Here is a 21,282-nt window from a genome sequence, read left to right as displayed (position 1 = left end):
TCATGATGTCCTGTGAAACTTTTATTTCTAAAAATAGTGTTTTTTAGTATTTGAAGCTCTCTCATCGCTTAACAGAAATTTCCATTCCCCTTTTATAGATTACAGTTTCTGTTTTCTGTATCACATGTTTTGCACTGTTAGTTGAATTTTAAAATCTGCTGTGTTATGGTTGAAATGGCCATATATTAGAATATATTGCTTAGTTTTTCATGCTGTTAACTGTTGAGCCTTATTTAAGAAGGCCACAATGTTGTACTAATTAATAAAATAATTTTTTTTAAGGTCACATTTCATAGCTTATCTTAGTTGTATTCATGGCTTTCTTAGCCCATATATGCTGATTCCTGAGATTGCTACGATCCTCGTAGTGCTGCACTTCACTGTTACAACTTACCTTACTAGCTCAGCAGAACATGATGGTAACATCTCAAGGTGTGGGCAGAAATACTGGGTTTCTTCCCCTGTTGTCCACCTGTGAAGTCCGTTGAGGTCCACGTGGTTGTTCACCCGCGATTCTGGTATTTTTACTCGTATTTCAGTTTTAAATGAGAAACCAGGATATCATATTCTAATTATAATTTATTAGACTAACATCCGCACGTATATAACTTAAGACAAAGTAGAAATAAAGCAGTTTTCGACCGGTTGCAACGAGAGATGCTTAAGCCTAATTTCCTGCTACATGGCTGCAGTGGCTCAGTCGGTAACACGTCTGATTACCATGCTAAAGATACTGGGTTCGATCCTCGGCCGGGTCAAATCCAGGAACTTTTCTAACGTTGGAAGCGACCCCGGTGCCCACCCAGCGTGACATGGGTACCTGGGAGAAACCCTGGGGGTAAAGGTGGTCAGGGGCGTGATGCTGATCACATCACCCCACTCACAACCGGATCAAGAAAGTTTGGGGTGTTACGCCCACACCCCCTATACACCTTCATGGCATGGTGCTAAGCACAGAGGAGCACTTTACCTTTTACAAAGCACATCTTTCTCTCTAGTGCTTTGCCAAACGAACTACTAATAAGAAAACCATTACCTTTTTCCACTGACTCAGTGGTACCAGCTACTATAAATTTTCAATACCAGAAAGTGGATAAAAATAATGTAAATTTTTAAACGGTAACATAATGAAAGGTATATTCATCTTTCACAGTGAATTTTGATATGTGATGGCAACAATGCAAATGGCAATGCATGATCTTCTACTCCACAAAAATTTAATCAAATAAACAATGGCCTACGGAATAATGAGAGGAAAGAATGGCATCTGCCAAAAACATGAAACTATGAATAAATAAGAATAAATTTAACTCAAAAATTAATAACTTAGGCTTCACTAAACTGATTAAAATGAAATGAAACTTACGCCAATCTTTAAAACGTTTAAAAGCAAATCAAACCATTGGTGTTGTGTATATAAAAATTGCTTAAACTTGCCGCTATTGATAGTTCTAGATATATCGATGTATAAAGTTAACAATTGTAAAGGCAGCCATATTCAAATTTGGTTGAAGACATTAATGTAATATTTATGAACATATATGTGAATTATTAACTGTAAAATAAATGAAACTATAATAAACTACAATAAACATGAGATAATATACTAGCCATTATATACTAATATTTGTTAAATAATACATAACACAACGAAGTAATGGCCAACTTGGGGTCATTACAAGATAGAGGTGCTGGTGCCTGAATTATTTTCAGTTTTGTCCACCATAATTTCAGTTTAAAATATTCATATTCATTTATTAGACCATCTGAAACAATACCCAGGATATTCATATTGTTCTAAAAAAATTGTCATCATTTTGCATAGTTCAGAATCTAAAAAGGCATCACCAGTTATGCTATTGGTGATTACATTTGCACCTAAAGTCAGCACTTACACAGTTAAATGTGGCACTTGGTATAGCCAGCTGCATTTCCTTCAGTTTTACTTCATGATGAAGTCTACAGTGGCTCTTATGTCAGTTGGTGTGCGAAGATTATCTCCTTGAATGGTAATAAACACCTTGTGACATTTCTATGTATTTGAAAATTAGTATAATATTTGGTACAATGTTTGCTAAGGTAATAAAGAATATTTCAAACTATTAAACCTTTGTGTAGTGTTGATGAATAATACATGACAAAATATAATTATTGAATATTACTTCAAATTTTTGAGTAGAATATACAGTATGCAAAGAAGTTCATTATTGTTGTTATAATCAAGAAACTGATTTTATGTAAATACATATCATCATATAATGCTAAAATCAATGTTATTTTGTATATAATTCCAAATTTTTACATTTATCAGCTTTATCATATTTCAGTTATTTTTACATATATCATAAAATTTCCATTTTTGCCAAACATTTTCTCACATGTATTCCATGTTCATGCTGTTACTACATTTTCCCTTGTGTTAAATACGAAAGGTTTTTCATTCATCTGTATTGACTTTGTTTTGTACTCTGTATATTTTTGTAATCCTTATTAATTTTTTAAGTACACACTGTATTTAATTTATTCCCTTTTTCTGTCCTCTGCAATTCTTTGTGTTCTATTTTTGAGTTTAATTTGTTGTAAACATTAATATTTTAGTTTCCTCTGTCTTAAAATTTTAGTGCCTAAGTATTTTAATGTTCTTTAATGCAGGAAAAACGAGATGAGAGGGATCGTGTGCCAAGAGTGGGTGACTGGTCAGAACACATCAGTTCCTCAGGAAAAAAGTACTATTACAACTGCAAGACAGAAGTCTCCCAGTGGGAAAAGCCAAGGGAGTGGATTGATAGAGAACGTGCGAGAATTAAGGAGAGGGACTCCGACAGAAACTACAGTAGTTCAAGTAGATCCTGTAAGTTTTCTTTTCTGCCTGTAGCAAATTGTATATTCTAGTATGATATCTTATGTGGTTTATGTGTGTGTATGGAATCTAAGTATGCATTGTTTGTAAGTATTACAGTTATCAACATGTAATGGCTTAATTTAGTTCATTTTTATGTTAATGCTTACCTAATCATTGGGTTCCCCAGATAACAGCCAAACGAGTGCACGAAAGAGCCAGATGTGGCTCCAAAAGAGCTGAGTTGGCAATAGTGCCCTCCAGCTGTCTTGGATAGAAGGACCTCGGGGAAATTATCACTCTTCCCCGTAACAGTACTAGAATACTCAGTAGTGAATGAGACTTACTGAAGCACACAGACTCTTCTCTGGTATGGAATATTGTTTAGATAAACAAAAATAAAGGCCCAATATTGTCATGCAAAGCACAAAAGGATTTCTTACTGTGTACTACAGAAGCAATGTGGGTAATCTGTACACACTAAATGAACATAGAATTTCGCATTTTACTTTCAGGAACGAGTTCCAAAGCCTGACGATATTACTCGTAGTCCTCAGTGAAGATATGCAATGGCTATCTAGTTACATAAGGCTGTTATATACCAATTCTGTTTATTGTTTTTGTCAATTTTTTATTTACCATAAATTTGTGTTCATGAATAGGATGGTCATGTGTATAGTAGAATCACAGAACTTGTTTTCACAATAAACCTTGTAGTTACAGGCAGAAGAACTGAAGTATAAAAGTTACTACCATAGCAATTACATCATAACTATACTTAAATACAAGGAAAATGTTTTTAATTGCTGCATCAGTAATTTGACAATTCTAGAAATTATCTTTTGCCCATGTGCAACAGAATCCACATTCAATAAATAAAATCATTATTAAATTTCTGTTAGTGATGTTAGTTTGTAATATGTTGAGAAAATAATATTTTTTACATCGTTGCTATTTTAATTGTATAACATTGTATTCTTTCGTAGCACACGATAAACATTCCAACTCGCGAAGTTCCAACACCAGAGATCAAAAACCTATCTCCCGGCAGAGTGAGAGCAGAGATGTATACTGGAACAATCAAGCAAGTGGAAGAGAAGATGGTGAATGTCACGACAGGAGAAAGCATATGGATGGTAAGTAGTGTGTTAAATGTGACTCTTTAGGAACACTCTGGATTTTTAATTTGCATTGTACAGTGAAACCTCGATTTTACAGACTTCATGGCCCTAGTAAGGAAGCAGTATGTTACAGGATTTTTTCAGGAATGTACATTTTCATGCATTTTAAGTTTTCCCATCTTGGCCCCCTGAAAAATATAAAATGAAGGTTGCACTGTATAGTAATACTGTATAGTAGGAATGGCCACAAAAACCAGATAACGGATATTCGCATTTCAAATTATCTGATATCCGTTTTGGATGCAACAGATAATCTGGATGTCCAAATACGGATAATCCAGATAACATTAGAATAGATAACAGACTAATATGGTTATTCCTGATATCCATGTATTTAGAAAATCTGTGCATTCAAATCACTACTGTACTTACTGTTTCAATTTCAGTAAGTTATCCTGGTAAGAATAGTGTCTGAAATTAATAAAGAATTACCAAAATAAAGGATCAGGACACCAACCTGAGAATGTTATATTCTAAACTCTATCTCATATATGTTTTTTCTTACAGCAGAAAACTTTGTGCATTTATACTTGGTAATGCAGTGATCTGTTTTAGAGAAGAAAGGTAAACTTATAAAAAAGAATGCAGATATCCGTAAAGCAGATAAATATACAGATTGGATGAAGGATTTGCATAGAAACAACACAATAGAAATACGAACAAGAATAAAGTAATATGCAGAGAACCAGTAAAATGGATATACCATAAAACTGTCTTAATAATGCACACATTTGGGTATTTCAGATATCCAAATTTGACCATCCCTACTTTAAATGAGATCGCAATACCCACTAGACAAGATGGTCTTATAAAAACAAAAAAGAAATTATAAGCAGCATTGTCTCCATTTACATACAAACTGTTGTTCATATTTCTAACATACATCGTTTTTCATTTTTGATGAAATTAATTATTGAGAAAAGTTCATTATTCGGTTTCCCTTTTGTAAGTAACAAAGAAATGTTCATCCTGTTCTGCTTTCTTTAATTTGAGCAGTAGGTCCAATTAGCAAGAAACCTCTCTCAGCTTTTACCACATTGCCAATACGGTATTAACCTAATGACATGATCAGGTCTTCAGTTATTCTATTTGAAAAAATGCAAAGTGTTTCCTTGAGTTTTAAAATGCCCGTTATATGGATGATAACCCTAAGACAGATTTCAGACAAGGGACAGGCAGCGTACCACAGTGGGGGTTCACACCAAAGTGACTAGCAACACAGGCCCCTTCAGTTTATAAGCAAGCATTCGCTGCACATGAGCAATTCTCAAAAAATGGTTGTAATCCATGTAGATAACAAAACAAATTAATCTTAAAATTAGGTATAAATGTTTCAGACAAATAGTCAAACTTGGATACATTTTTAGTGTCAAACACGTAACACAGTGTCGTGAATGCTTTTCACGCATTCGGGCTGTCATCATTCTCAAGTTTATTTCATTTGGCCGCAGACACCACTGAGTACTTCATAATTCTATAAACTCGGTTCGTTCTGAATATTTTAATCCAATCTCATGTCTAGACCCGTACATTTGTGTTTGAAAAATCACACACGTAATGGCCCGTTCATTTTGGCATCATTATCAGATGTAAACTAGAATAGATAAATGTTAGGCTGAGCCGATTCCCGTAGTAGCTATACTGATGATTGAAAATTATAACAGCTAGAAGTTCTTCAAAATATTGGTTAATATTTGATTTGATTTTTGTTATTTAGGGTAACTTTTCTGCCACTTTTGGCTAAGTGTGATGATAAGGATGTGTGATATGAAATTGAAAAAGGGATACTCACAAAGAACACCCATGCCCAGGCTGGGATTCGAACCCAAACCCTCTGACAAATTAATTAATATTAGTGGGCAAGTATTTCACTCCAATAATAGACACCAATTTACCTGAGTTTTGTGTCAAAATATTCAACAATTACATCAAAATATTAGAATTAGGGACGGGACGATACCGATAAAGTACAGTTACAAAATTCTAAATGGTTCATTGACCTCCTTAATAAATTTATGGTACCAGATAAGTCAAACTTTTGCAATGGAAAAGAACCTGTATATTTAGATATTTACTTCAAAACCACTTGGTTGACATGTTGTGGCTCCAGAGAAAACATGGCAAACTGGAAACCCACCAGTCGGAAGTGAAATGTTCTAAGGTTGATTGTGACACTGGTTATTGAATTCAGTAGAACAAAACCAATCACATTTGTGGTAAATTTAGTACTTTCTTTCATTGTATGAATGTCCTTTTAATATAATGACCAATGTGAAAATTTGGCCACTCCTATAAGGTACCGAAATAAAATTTACCGATCCGATATAAAATTCCAAATGGCCCTTGAACTTTGATGATTCACTGAAGTTCTCTTAGTAAATTAATAAATGTACAACACAATATATATGCAAAATAAGCTGCATTTTAAGACATGCACTTTAAAAAACTACAGGACATGCAGATTATAAATATATGTTTATATCCAGAAAAATTATAACAATATTGCACTAAATAAAAATATATTTAGATATATTGGATAGGTGAAATTATAGGTAATTTTACTGATACACTAATATGCCTTTATCGGCAGATACTGGTAGAGTAGCGATTAATCTGTTCCATCCCTAAAAATTACATTGTTAAGTTTTGAATAGCAAATTTTGTGTTGACACTTTCGTTCTTGCATTTGTTACAGAGTCCCAAACACAAGATATGGATATATCTCCTGGAGACAGCACTCCGACATCTGAAACTTCGTATTCTCACACTCCCACTGGATCACAAGATCTTCATAATACCGCAGGCCCAGTTCTGTTGGCTGCAGCACTGCCCAGGTTAATTTCACATCCCAGTGGGCCAAGCACGGGTCCCCCGCTTCAGCGACCTCAAGCGTTCCCGCTAGGAAAACCTCCACAGACCCCAACACAGGTACAACCCCAGCCACAGGTCATGCAGGGCCAGGTTCAACCGCAGTCGCAAGTGCAGCCTGTGCCTGCGTCGATAGTGCAAACTTCTCTTGCTAGCAACCCTTGCAGTGTGGCTACCTCAAATTCTTCAAATACCCCAGTTTCTCTTGCAAGCTTGCCTAGGCTTTTATCACAGATAACTAGTGCAAAAGGGCTTCAGAACCTTGAACAGTCAGAACTGTCACCTCAGAAGGCACTCCAGACGATACAGACTGCTTTGCTTTTATCCCGGCAAGTTTCTCTGGAACCAGGAGGAAGTGGTGGTAATGCAGGCGGAGGAGGCAGCACCACTGGGTACGATGGAGGAGGGGGAGGCGGAACTGTTCCGACAGTTACCGTTTCTTCTGGACCACAAATGCCGTTGACACCTCTGAAAGTGGATACTGCAAACAATACCACAATTAGTGAAGGACCTCCGACGCCAACACATTCGGAAAGTCAGGATGGAGTGGATGCGAGAAAAGGTAAGTGGCAAAATTAAATATTAAGATCTGAACTTTAGAGGTAGAGGGAGGGGTTTTTGAACAATTAAACATTGTTCAAATCATATTTGTGTTGTACCATCTAGTTTTGAGTTATGCATGATGAGAAGAAAGATAATTTTGAATTCCACTCAGTGATACTGTCTGTACTCGCAAACATGAAAATGGTTTATTGTACCGTTCTACATGATGTATGTTACACTTAAATCAACATGGAAGCTTGACCAGTTATTCTCTTAAAGTGGTAATTAAAATATTAGTGAAAGCATTATGTCCCTTGAATTGTAGTGTATGCTCAACTGGTTCCTTTGTAGCACAGAGTGGAAACTCCATTTTATGTTTTTCTGGGCCCAAAGACAAAAAACATAAAATTCAAAAAAGTGTGTAAACCACAAGGGAAGGGGTAAAACTCAAATGATTCAATTGATGTAATATGTAATATAGCAAAGAAATGTAAGAGTGCAAAAAAAAATATGGGATCCTAAAGAAAATAATGAATGGCTGATTAATAAAACCTCTGGAGGCCATAAAGGAGGAAGGAGATGACCTATTTTAGCTGCTGCATCTTAACTTGTGTTAGACTGCTGAGCATTGCCTGTAACATAACAGCGTCAAATGCTGTATGTAACATGCTTGCTAGTGTAAACAGATCATGTAAAATCTAGCAACACAGCTTGGAGGCTAATCTCTCCATAGACTGTACGAAAGATCAAGGAATGCTCGAAATCTTCAGGAAGATGGAAATGTAATGTTGGTCTCTGGGAGAGAAAAAAAGAGGGACCAGAAAAAGAAATGAGTAAAGCTGTGAGCCAAGTGCCAAAATGAAGAGACTCTTGCTTTGCAGAGCAATCAAAACATATTTTTAGGTTCAATGTTACATAATTTTTTTCATGTAAACTATAGACCTACAGTTTTCATGAATAATTTTGAATTTGAATCTTAAATTTTGTGTGCGTCAGCACTTTGGCTATTTTGCACCAGTCACGTTATATGGGGTCCAGCCCCGTACCAGAACTAGAATGTTAAAATCTTCTGTCTTCGGTTAAAAGCTGAGGCTGTAAAGGGACACTCAGCACACACAAGGACAAAACACAAGACTCCCCACACACACACACACTCACTCACTCTCACTCACTCACTCACTCACTCTCTCTCTCTCTCTCTCTCTCTCTCTCTCTCTCTCCCTCTCCCTCTCCCTCCCTCTCTCCCTCCCCCTCCCCTCTCTCCCTCCCTCCCCTCCTATGAAGATTATACTGGCTGTGGGTCCAGGCACAGAGCCTTGTTAGTCTGCAAAATGCAGTCCAGGGTGTATTATGTGGAAGTGAGGTTGGCAATTGCGTGTACTATATGGAAGGTCATCCCTTACACCTCTCATGAATAACTGAAGTATGTTCTTCAGATAAAGTTTCAGAAGTGATACATCTATACACGTACGCAATTACGTATTTCGGCTGTTGAATTCTTATTACCTTAGTTTTTGCACTCAAATTGAAAGTTCCCAGGTGGGAGATTTTTTGTTTCTGCCTTTGAAATAATCTGGGAAGAGGGTGCTTCATGTAAATTATCCTATCTGAGCGAGTGTTAGCCCCCACTTCAAATACTACATAAGTATATTCAGTGCATATATTTAAATTGGCCTGAATTACAATTTTAAAAGAAAATTATTAAACCTTAACCCATTACCTGGGGTGGAGCTATATCTAGACACTTAAAATTGTGCCTTTTTTGCGGAGCATCTATATGTAGACAGTTTTACAAAATTAAAGGTTCTTGTATTGCAGCAAGTCATTTTTATAGACACCAATTTTTTTCTGCTATTATTAGTCTTTGTGGGCTGTTGGCAAGGAAAACAATCCATTGTTATTGCTTTGTCAGTTCCTGAAAATTATTTTTTTGCAATATGGAATTAGAGCTGCAGTGATCCAGTTGGTAGGGTGTGTGACTGCCATGTTCGATTCCTGGGGTGGGTGTTCTAAGGTCTGATTTTTACCAGCCTAGTCCCTGCATAAAGTGGCTCTGGGGCTCACACAGCCTCAAATCAGTGGATACCTGGGGTCAACCCTGAAGGGTAAAGGGTGGCTGGAGCATGGTGCTGCTCGCATTACTTCCAAAATGTTCAAGATTGAGAATATGTGGTGGGGGTGTGGGACCTTACTCTTACATATCCTAAATGCCTGCGTGGGGGTCTGATTGATTTCAATTTTCAGGAAAATAGTTTCTCTCTTTCTTTTTCTTCTTCTAACCGAATACAGATTTCTTTTTATGCTGTAGGCTTATAGTTGAATGTGTACCAAACAAAAAGAAGGTGTAAATCTAGCATTCTTAGTTCCAAAAATGTAAAATTTTATTTAATACAATGTGGAAGTTTAAATTTCCCATTGAAAACATGTCCGTAGTTCACAGGTTCACCAGCAAACATGCTCCACTGTGTAAGGGTTAAGGCAAATAACTGACAAAATCACCAGATGAGTGTTCAGAATCAAGGGTCACAAAATGCAACAAATTTTCAGTTTGCATCTTTGAGGATTTTTCAACTTCCCACTAGGCTTTGTACTTTTAGCAAGAATACAATTGCTACAATCGATGGAACAAATGCTCCCCAAAGCATTTCACCATTTCTTAACATGTAGTCTAAGGCAGCTTTCAGATGAAAGTAACACACGGCACATGCCACTTGGGAACGAGCCAATCAACAAGATTTCACATTGTAGTGGCATGACAGGCTTTACAAGCCTGCATTGGTAAAGCCTGCATTGAATTGGTAAAAACCTCAAGCAATGTATGTTGCTTGGGTGTGAAATATCTCTAAGAATTGAATCATTAATAGCATGTTGTCAGTGTTATTTTGCCTGCTGTCAGAAGTGACCCTTCGACCACCTACACTTACTCTTACCCTTGAACCAAGTCAGGACGACCATAAATATTAAAAAAAAAAAGTACTTTCTCACTGGGTGAAGGACCTCAATACAGAGAACAAAAACTGTGTGCAGAAATAGCTTGCCCATCAATTCAGTGAAAGATCTACTCATGATTTGCAAAATTTCAACCCCAGGAAGTATAGATGGTGTGATGGATTAAGTGGCCATGTTCCTGATGGAAGTGCAGTAGAGGCCGACACACCAGTCTCTTGCTGCTGTGCACATCCCAATTTTCATTTAGTCTTAATCCCTCTTAGCATCACTTGTGGACGGGCTTATTGGGAGTGAACAGTTAAAATGCCACCAGGTCCATTAATGCAATGGAAAAATAATACATTGTTTACTTTATTTGAAATCACACAAATAATGAATCACTATCAAGAAGTCTTCTTTGCATCATTTTGGGTAATTTTACACGTGTGTTAGTTCATATTTAGCAAAGTTGTAGGCCACATGTATGTACATATAAAGCCACTTGTTAGTACATATTAATCCCAGCCCTGGTTATAATGCATGGTGTTTAATAAAACTCAACGTTAGAGCTCATTTCTCTAATTTACTTATACTACGTAACAGGTGTGCCTCGGCGCACTATAGTGATTTTTCTGTTGAACATATTAGCAACAATGGTTCTTGCGTTGTGCTGCGGCGTACGTGGCAGAGACTTGTGGGTCAGACTCTGTCATGTTGTTAGACATCTTGTTGTGAAACAATATTGCGCTATATCACTGCACATATTTTTACTGCTGATATAGGTGTAAAAAAACATATTGAACAATATTAAAAGCATGTACAATATTTGTAAAATTATTCCTCTTGTTCTTTTATAAGCATTTAAACATATTTTTTGATGTAACATTTTGGGGAAAAAAAACATGCTCGCTTCATCACACTGATTTTTAGTTTGACCAATGTTACATTTATAACAATGGGATAAATTTACAAAAAAAAGCAGTTATACAATGAAAATGTAAAAAGCTTTACTTGAGGTACAATCTGGCAGATAAGTTTTCAGTTATGTATAGATTTGAATGCTGCATCATAATACTGTCTTCTACTGCATTTATGATGTTCGTGGTGTGGCCAACGTTGCTGCCAGAATACTACTATAAATATAAACTTTGGTGTCTATGAATACTAGGGATTGACTGATATGAAAATTTTACCAAAATCGATGTAAAATTTACAAATTAACTGATACCGATAACTGTTACTGTACCAATCAGGACAGATGACTGTTATTGTACCAAGCAGATATAACATTCAAATATTTAAGTACATTAACATTTTTTGTAATTTCTGATTGTTTCCTTCATTCCCGTGTTATTTTTTAGTTTTGTGTGGCTCAGAAATTCATTAAGAGCTACTATATGAACTGCTGATGTAGTCACTATTCACAGAATCAGCAGAGATTATTAGAAAAATATGACACTTTTGGGTATCATGAAAATGAAGGTGAATGGTGATAAGACTAAATTGGTCCAAGGAGAATCACACACACACACGTGGACAGGACACGATGCAATCCACACAAAGGATTACACTGACTCTTAATCCAGAGCCTCATTAGTATGCAAAATGTAGTTCACGGTGTACTACATGGAAGAGAGGTTGAAATGTGGTTGTTTTCAAAAAGGAACACCCCATTGAAAACTAGAGAAATGTCACTAATACCACATTTTGTGTAAAAATATGTACTCTAAATGGAAAATATATGTACAAATATATAACATGAAATTCAGTGTAATTTGCTGGCATTATTTTTACTTGGCTACATGCAAAGGTAATTTTTTTTATCACACAAAAATTCAGACCCTGTTTTCTTTAGTCCCTGTCATCAACTGCATACCATTTTACTCATTATATTTGAGAGAATTATTTAATTCAATTTTAAGCACTGCAAACTAACTGAAAGCTATTTGACAGGATGGAGTACACTCGTCAAATAATTTGAATTCTCAAGTGACTCATAATTTTTGAACCCCTTCTAAAATCTTAAAAGCTCATTCCAAGAAAATATCACATTTTAATCTTAATCTTGGCTCAAACGACATTCCTGGTTGTGTTAGAACACAGTGCTGAATAGAGTGGTGCAAAATAATAAAAAATTTAAAAATCAAATGCCCTAGTGCTCGAAAGTTGTGGTTGGTTGGATATTGTGCCACATTTTAAATTGGTTCGATTCTAAAAATATCTTCAATCTGCATTTTTGCATTAACAGTTGGATTCCTTTGCAATAAAAGTTAAATTTTTGATGCTGACTAAATAACAAATGTGTCTTTATTTTTTAAGTTTTCTCATTCATAGACAATTGAAACAAAACTATAAAAAAAGTGTATTAACCCATGATAGAAGACACTACTATCCACTTCAAAAATATTGAGCCCTCTGCTTACGTGATTGTAAAATTGTACCCTGTGGGAGGAAAAAAGTCAAATATACCTTACTGGAAACACGGCAGTGTCTGCTTTTAGACAAAAGCAAGACAAAATGATTTTAACTGTTCTCTATTCAGACAAAAATGTTTGTAAAAGTGTTTTTTATATATACGAGGGACGTTCATTAAAGATTTCCCCTGGACCAGTTCCCATAGACGGAGATAAACGAAAATTGGTACAGACATTAGTCCTTCTCTACATAGGAACCACCAATGGCCACACACTTTTCCCATCGTTTTATGTACCCATGGAGACCTTGTTTGTAGAAGTCAGCAGGTTGCTCCAGAAGCCATGACTTGACTTCAGAAATCAACGTTTCATTGTCATGGAAGTGCGTTCCCTTCAGAAATGACTTCATTGTTGGTAAGGGTGGAAGTCTGATTGTGCGAGGTCTGGAGAGTACAGTGGATGAGGATGGATTTCATATCCGCAGGACCATATTTCTGTCTGAGCATCATGCGAGTTGTGAACTGGAGCATTTTCTTGCAGGATGCAGACGCCTTTGGTCAGCATGCCACACCTCTTGGTTTTGATAGCCTTCCGCAATTTATGCAGCAGTGAAACATAGTACGTGTTCGTATTTTGTGGCACCCTTGGCCAGGAAATCCATCATAACTACTCCATGCTGGTCCCAAAAAACCATGATCATCAATTTGCCCGCTGAGGGTTGGACACAGGCCTTCTTTGGTGGTGGTGAGTGAGGATGCTTCCATTGCTTTGACTGGACCTTGGTCTCTGGGTCATGGTAATGGACTCACGTTTCACCCTGGTTGAATAGTCTGTCAAAAAAAATCCTCCTGGTTTTCCTGGCACAATCCTGTCATTAGCCTGGGATCACGTGACTCGTTCCTGCATTTGGAAAGTTGAGAGTAGCCGAAGAACCCATCGGGCAGACACCTTTTGCATGTGCAAATGGTCATGGATGATTTTTTCCACAGACCCCACACTGATCTTGACATCTTCAGCTAGTTGGCGAACGGTAATGTGGCGATCCTCCAAGATGGCGGCTTTCACTTGCCCAATAGTGTCTTCGTCAATGACTGACTGGGTTTGCCCGGGAATGGGGTTGTTTCTACTGAAGTCGAAACACACTTGAACTGACGATGCCAGTGCTTCACTGCGTCATACAATGGGGCATCCTCTCCATAAGTCTCTTTCATCTCATCAAAAGTTTCCTTTGGTGTACGGCCTCTCAAGTAAAGAAACTTGATGACTGCTCGGTATTCCACTGGATCCATCACTACACCTTGTCCCAATTCAGTACTTGTATTACAATAACTAAGCAGCGTTCAGAATTGCAAATTACGTCATTACCTATGCACATATGTATCATTACACATATAAAATTTCAGTATTCTACATTAACTAGAACTGGGTCAGGGGAAATCTTTAATGAACGTCCCTTGTATATATATATATATATATATATATATATATATATATATATATATATATATATATATATATATATATATATATATATATATATACTTGAGTCTAATTCGATTGTATGTAGCTTCTTGTACTATTCAAGAAATATGAAATTTCTTGTGATTGAACCTTGTTTATCTGAGTCATACATAATGTTCCTATCATCTCTGGAGAAGCCACAATTAATGCTTAATAATGATGTTGCAATCTCGTTAGAGGCACATATTTTTGGTAAATAAAAAAGCAAAATTTCGGTACAAAAACGGAGTCAATTTCGGGTTCAAAAGCGGTAAATAAAATAAAATATTGGTGTTATAGCGGTGAAAAAATTGATGAAAAGTGGTATATAAAAAGACACATTAGTTTTAAAATTGTGAAAATAATCCTAAATTTGATTTAAAAACTACACTTATTCCACAGAATTAACATTTCATTTCTAATAGCACATTATCAGAGTAGTAAGTTTATTTCTGTGTAAAGGAGTCCATTTTTGCTTCTCCAATATTAACAGCAGAATTAATAAATTTTCCGGGAATTGCATAACTCTCAGGATAATTCAGACCTCAGAAGGTGTCGTGTCTGTGAATAAACCCTGAATTTCGTGTTTAAGAGTTAATTTCGCTTTTTACAGTTCATTTCGCATTATTTCGTGACAAAATATGGTCCCAAAATGCACCTCACACCTTTCAAAAACATGAAAAATTAACAGTACAATGTGTTTTTCAAATTTCGTTTTTTCGTCAAAAATGAAATATGCATGCCCCTAAATCTCGGTAATGGTCAGCCCACTGACAATGCAATGGATATCCAAATGAGAGTGGAATCAAAATCAAATTTCCATATCTTATCTTTTCTCATTGTACAAATTGAAAACAACAGATAGAATTGTACATCTTGGCTACCGGTTCACACGTTTTAAATCTTGTTGCAACGAGCAAGTGCACTTTGTTGCAACACGCTGCCGCACACCCTTTAAACTCGTCCATCCAGCAGCTTTGACACAGAAAGTGAGTTTGGTTATAGATCCACCAAGCTTTCTGAAACCTCATAAAATATGCAGACTACAGACTTCCCCGTAACTTACCCTAGCGACACTACTCCCACCCCAGGGTTTCAAATGGCTTGGTGAATCTATTCTAAGCAAATTGTTGCATCCAGGAAAGCATAGTTGAGATGCTGTAATTGACTAATGCAAATTTTATTTTATCACTCCTGCATTCCTGCCATGAATTATTGCCTGAACTTGCATAATAACTAGAGTGCGGAATTTGCATATTTTATTCCGGTCCTCTAATTAATATGCAACCGGGTTCTAAAGTTGTTTCAGAGCATTCCGAACCGAAGTAAGGGGGTTTTAAAGTGCATATAAATGCATATTTAAGGCGTTTGTGCATATTTACTGTGTAAGCGCATATAAATGCATATTACGTGAAAAAAATCATTAAATTGATAGTTTTTTTAAAATATATTTGTTTACTTGGTTAACGTTTCGTCCGTGGAGTGTTTCTGAGAGTAAAATTTTCTAGCACAGGTGTTCGAAAACCTCTGTTTATGCGCTGCAGGGCACACTGTCCGCCCTCCCTTGCGCATCTGGCAATGACAGAGAAGACATACATCCCCTCACCCGGCCTTCTCCCTTGGCCTATATAAGGCAACAGATTTTTGCTAGTAAACAGTCTGTACTCCGTTGAATTAGTGTAGTTTGCATTGTGTGAAGATGCCAAAGGAAAAATCATCGAAGATTGTTTTACTGAAACAGTGGATTATAGGAGAGATTTCGTAAATGCACACTTTGCATCTCTCCCTTCGATTGTGACGCAACTGGAGACAGAAGGAATGTCTTTGTGTTCTGCTCTCACTCTTTGAGAAAATGTCAAGAAAGAAATTGTATCCGTTCCAACATCAGTGGGGAGAATTATTGCAGAAAAGGCAGATAAAGTGACTTCGAAGAACCCAGGTTTGAATTTTTTGTGCAAAGTGAAAGCTGTGCTACAAGGTGAATCAACAGAACTATTACAAGATCTCACGCCAGAGGACATACCTGCATTGAAATATTGTCCAGTGACAAGTTGTAGTGTGGAGTGCACCTTTTCTTCATACAAGGATATACTAACTGATAAACGGAAAAAAAATCACTCTAACAAATTTAGAGAGATATGTTGTAATGCACTGCAATTTACATAAATTCAAAACTACTTAACGATTTTCGTTATATTGTACAGTGTGGCCAGAAAGTCCCTTTACACCCGAACTAAATGCGTGTAACAATGTAAGATGGTAAGATATTTAAGATTTTTACCTCCCATCCTGATCATTGATATGGCAACAGTGCTTCTCACGTGTTTGCTGCATAAACTGCCACATGACTACCCGTGGAGGGGGAATAAAGTCTGTGCATTGACCAGTTCATTGTCGCGCCTTTCCGTGTTTGGTGAACAACAACGGCAGATACCAGTGACTTCACTTTGGAGGAGCGCTTAGTGACAAGTGTGTGGGTCCATGAACGGAAGCACAACAACGAAAATGTGTCGCAGGTGATGGATAGGTTTCGTGAACGGTTCGGTAAGGAGCTACCAAGTCGTCAGAGTTTGATCACGTGGGAGAAGAAAGATTTTCGCCTGGGAAGTGTTTTGGATGCCCCTCGTTCTGGTCGTCCATCAACCCAAAAGGAAACGTGTGCAGACGTTAGTGTGTCAGTGATGCGTTCACCCTGCAAGTCGACCAGAAAGCGTTCTGCAGAACTTGGAATTGCAAGGAGCACAATGCAGCTCCACATGAAAATGGACTTAGGCCTGCACGAATTCCGGCCAATGGCCATCAATGGGCGTATCAAACTGTGCAGGGATCATTAAGGTGCACATACGGATGTTTTGGACAACTAACTGCAAATATTATTCATGTAGGACACTGCAAAACCAGAAGTTACGGGTTCAAATATTTGGCACGTTCTTTCATCGACTTCATCTAATTGTGCTCAATGTTGCACTTACTCTGTTTAAATAGGTGACATAAAATGATATGGAGAAAATGACGTCCATATAAAGGTTGGATAAAAGCTAGAAAATGTAACAAACTACAGTACCCAAAGAAAATAGCTTTCATTCATAATATGACAAATTATTTATTCATTATTTTACACTGCCACAATGCTTTGGTTCAGACCAAATGAATACACATGCTATGTAGCAAAGAGGCAACACTGTGGAAGTCAACTGCAGCCCACAGTGTCCAAGACTGGCCGCATCTCGCCATACGTCATCCGCACATGTACCATATTAGGAGTCGTAAATTATAATTTATATTTATGGTCATACTTGAGATATGAGATACACATGTCAAACTTCTGCATTTGGATCAAAAGTGTTATATAAACGGCCATTTATAATTTCATTGAATTTGCAATTATGCATTTCAAGATTGCAAGTTTCCCTAAAATTTCCATTTTTGGTGAACATTTGCATTTGACTTTTTCCACAGAGGTGCAAAAATCTGCCTTCAAGTACAAAAAAATCTCAATATTGACTACGAACTATATGGTGTTATAGCTCTTGCAAAATGGAAGAAAAACTACACCTTTTAGTGATTTTTTCCTTATAATAAGAAAATGTAATGAAGAATAATTTTCAGATAATGCTTACTAATACCGTAGATACTTGAAGATTTCTAAAAAGGTACATTTGGGGAATCTGCCAATTTAAATCTAGTTCAGTGACTGTTTCGGGAGCTGTGGTTGTCTTTGTCTTAGACAAGGAAATGCAAACAACATCAGAAAGTGCACTGAGTCACCTACACTCCAATACAATATATTAAGGGGACAATTAGCATCAAATCAAGTGACCACTAGTTCAGAATTGGTTCATAAAGGGAAGATTGCTGATGTCCACCTAGAAATTATGGCGCACTACAAGCAAAGCCACAAAAGCCCAGAAGTAATAGAAAAAAAGAAGTGAAGGTCTATTAACCTATTCCCTGCAGCGATGTTGAAGGGAAGTGTGACCAAAAAGAAATCTATATATAAATGCAACCACAAATTTGTTTCATTGTAAATAATGTAAATAATGCAAAAAAATATATATATATATATAAAAAGACTTGCCGCAAAATGAAGCTACGGAAAACAATCTATACAGAGTGTCATTTTAATGGCACCACGGACCACAGAAACGTATAGAGAACATCAAGACAAACAACTTTACTTTGTAACATTTTCCTCGTTGGTGCATAGTTTCGGCACTACAATCGTTTAAAAAAGCCCGTTATATACACCCTATATATAGACTCTGTCGCAAATAAACGTTCCATAAGGTTTCCTCTGCATAGAGCACCATGTGTTTTATAATTAGGAAGCAGGTTAATGTTACATAGCAGTTTACAGCTGAATCAATGCATCAATGTAGACTATATGTAGAATTAATGTATCATTTTATGTGTTGTGAATCGAGTTTGTATTACCTTCAATGTATTGCTAACATCACTCACACGACCTTTACACTTTGAACTGCACCATTGGCGTATTCTTCCATGTTATCTGCTTTAACTCCAGTAAACCAACTTTTTTAATATATTGCTTTGAAAATTCAAAGTTGTCTGACTTCTGTTATTGTTTTCATTTGTGTGTAATAAATATACACAATAAATAAGAATTTTCGGAATGTGCCACTGAACTGCACAATTTCCGACAACGTATGCACAATATTAGGCCTACGGACATAAAAATCACAATAAACGTTATTCTCCCGTTAAATAAAGGAATTATTGGTAGAGGTTAGAAATCCATGTAATCAGCGTTAGCAATCATCTATGTTCACAAATTCTTAAATGTCGTACCTTGCACAGATTGAACACAAACATTTTATGCACCAACATTAATCTAGTCATCCAGATTTTCTGTCTTTGCAGTGTCCTGTGTCTGAATACAATCACGTTTAATTTGCAATTATATTTTGCCACCATGATACTGTCCCCCAGTGGCGGTGATTTGGTTCGAAAACTGGGAGGGCAAAAACAGTATATTTCCTTTTGTACATAAGGTTTAGTATAGTGTGGGGACAAAAGTGGTGAAAGCTCCCTAAACGCCGCCACTGTCTGTTACTGAATTGAATGGATCCTTTACCACTTATTTATATTTCAATTATGTGCTCAAAACCAACATTGAAAACTTTTTTCAGCTTTTCATTTGGATCTGGTGGCCATTTTTAATCAGCGGCAATTTTAGTGTTTTTTAGACATTTACAAAAATCGCTGTAACTTCTGTTCTGTAAATGTGAATAATGATTCGAAAATAATTTTCTTCAGAAATGTCTTCCTTTTTGTTTATCGTCACTTGTAAACTCAGGTTAGTAGTTTCCATGCTATTACCTTGAATCCAATGGATCTATTTTCATTTCTCATATTTGGGAATAAAATTAACATGAGTGGGACAAGACACCATAATCATATTTCTTATGTTTCCTGTTTAAAACAATGTGAAAGTGGAAACTGAAAAAATTACAAGACAAGGGATAGTTATAAATACACTTAAAATTTAGATTTATTACAAATGTATATTAAATATGAAACTGTATTAAATGTGCAGGCTGATTCAAAAGTAAGGGACACCCCTACAAAATTTAATGGAGTTGTGCTGAGTTCAATTATTCATGATAGAAACAGGTTAGGCCCAGAGGGAGCCATAGTTGTGTGTGTCAAGCTGAGGTCCTCCACATTGAATTCAACTCCAAATCAGGCTAGAATTGCACAGTGATGAAGTTTTTTTTTCGATGTATCTTTAACCAATAAACAGTTATGAATCAATGCTTGTACCAATTTTCTCCTTTTCGAAGTGTCAGAAAAAAGCATTGAAATGCATCGGAGATCATACTGGCATCCAGGGTGAGAAGTTCACATATTATTGCACAAGATTTTAATCAGCTACATCTCCAAACAGTTGAAAATTATGAATGATTGTCTCAAACACTCACAGTGTGACGCTTCCGTTATAATGAAAAGTCCTCAGCATTTAAGGTTTCATGGATGAAAAATGGACCAACCAATCTCGTTCCCCACACCACAATATTAATTTACCAGCACCAACCATTTGGCTGGGATCTGTCCAATTTTAGTTATCAGATAACAAGTATCGCATAAACTTTTCCATGAATGTAAAAATTACCCTTGTCATTGTGAAGGACTTTTCATTCCAATGGAAGTGTCACACTGAAATTGTTTGAGATCCATTCACTATATTCAACTTTTCGGGGATTTCTGATTGAAAGCATGTGTAATAGCACTTGAACTTCTCTTCCTAGACGTGAATATGATATCTGTATTAATGACATGTTAGAGGCATTTTAATGCTTTTTTTTTGACACCTCGAAAAGTAGAAAATTGGTACAAGCATCATTCATTCATAACTTTTTACTGGTTAAAGATGCATATAAATAAGTCAGCAATGCATTTGTCGTGAAATTCTAGTCTGATTTGATACATCATATCACCCCCTTTCCATTTAAAATTTTGGAGTTGAATTCAATATGGTGGACCTCAGATTGATACATACGATACATACAACTATGGTTCACCCTGGGCCTAACCTGTTTCAATCATGACCAATTGTACCCAGTATAACTCGCTTATATTTCGTAGAGGGTGTTAGGGAACTTTTGACTCACCCTTGAGATACAGAGTGAGTCAAAAGTTGTAAACTACGCTGAATATCTTTAACATTTTTAATAAAAATATTTTCATAATTGGGAAAAGAGAGACACAGTAGTATATAAATACAGAGAAACTAATATTCACTTTTATCTGTGAAGCTGTTTTTTCTTTTTCGATTAATTTCAGTGGCCACTGCCACCATCCTCGTTGGAACTTGCTGTACTGTTGCTTGGCGTTCATCTTTAAGTGTGTTTTATTGGCATTTGTAATATCATACCTTATATTCAGTGCATCATACCTTTGAATTAAGTGAACTGCGTAACTGAAATGACAACCAACGAGCTGACACAACTTGCCTTCTTTCCATTGTAGCAACATAGTTCGAAGATAG

The 21,282-nt window shown here is 36.4% G+C and overlaps 1 protein-coding gene across 1 annotated transcript in view; it reads left to right on the top strand.

Moving 5' to 3' along the window:
• wcy (WW domain-containing adapter protein with coiled-coil wacky) overlaps positions 1-21,282 on the top strand; it is a 55,518-nt gene that overhangs the window by 10,733 nt on the left and 23,503 nt on the right. Inside the window, exons 5-7 of the mRNA XM_083122195.1 lie at positions 2,653-2,851; positions 3,826-3,975; positions 6,716-7,450. Of these exons, the coding sequence (XP_082978321.1) occupies positions 2,653-2,851; positions 3,826-3,975; positions 6,716-7,450 (1,084 nt within the window). The remainder of the gene's footprint in view (positions 1-2,652; positions 2,852-3,825; positions 3,976-6,715; positions 7,451-21,282) is intronic.

This window comes from Lepisma saccharinum, chromosome 5 (genome assembly GCF_977018435.1).
Source record: "Lepisma saccharinum chromosome 5, izLepSacc3.1, whole genome shotgun sequence".
NCBI classification, from domain to species: domain Eukaryota; kingdom Metazoa; phylum Arthropoda; class Insecta; order Zygentoma; family Lepismatidae; genus Lepisma; species Lepisma saccharinum.
The sequence above is the reverse complement of the archived record's forward strand: the minus strand, read 5'-3'. Positions and strand labels throughout refer to the sequence as shown.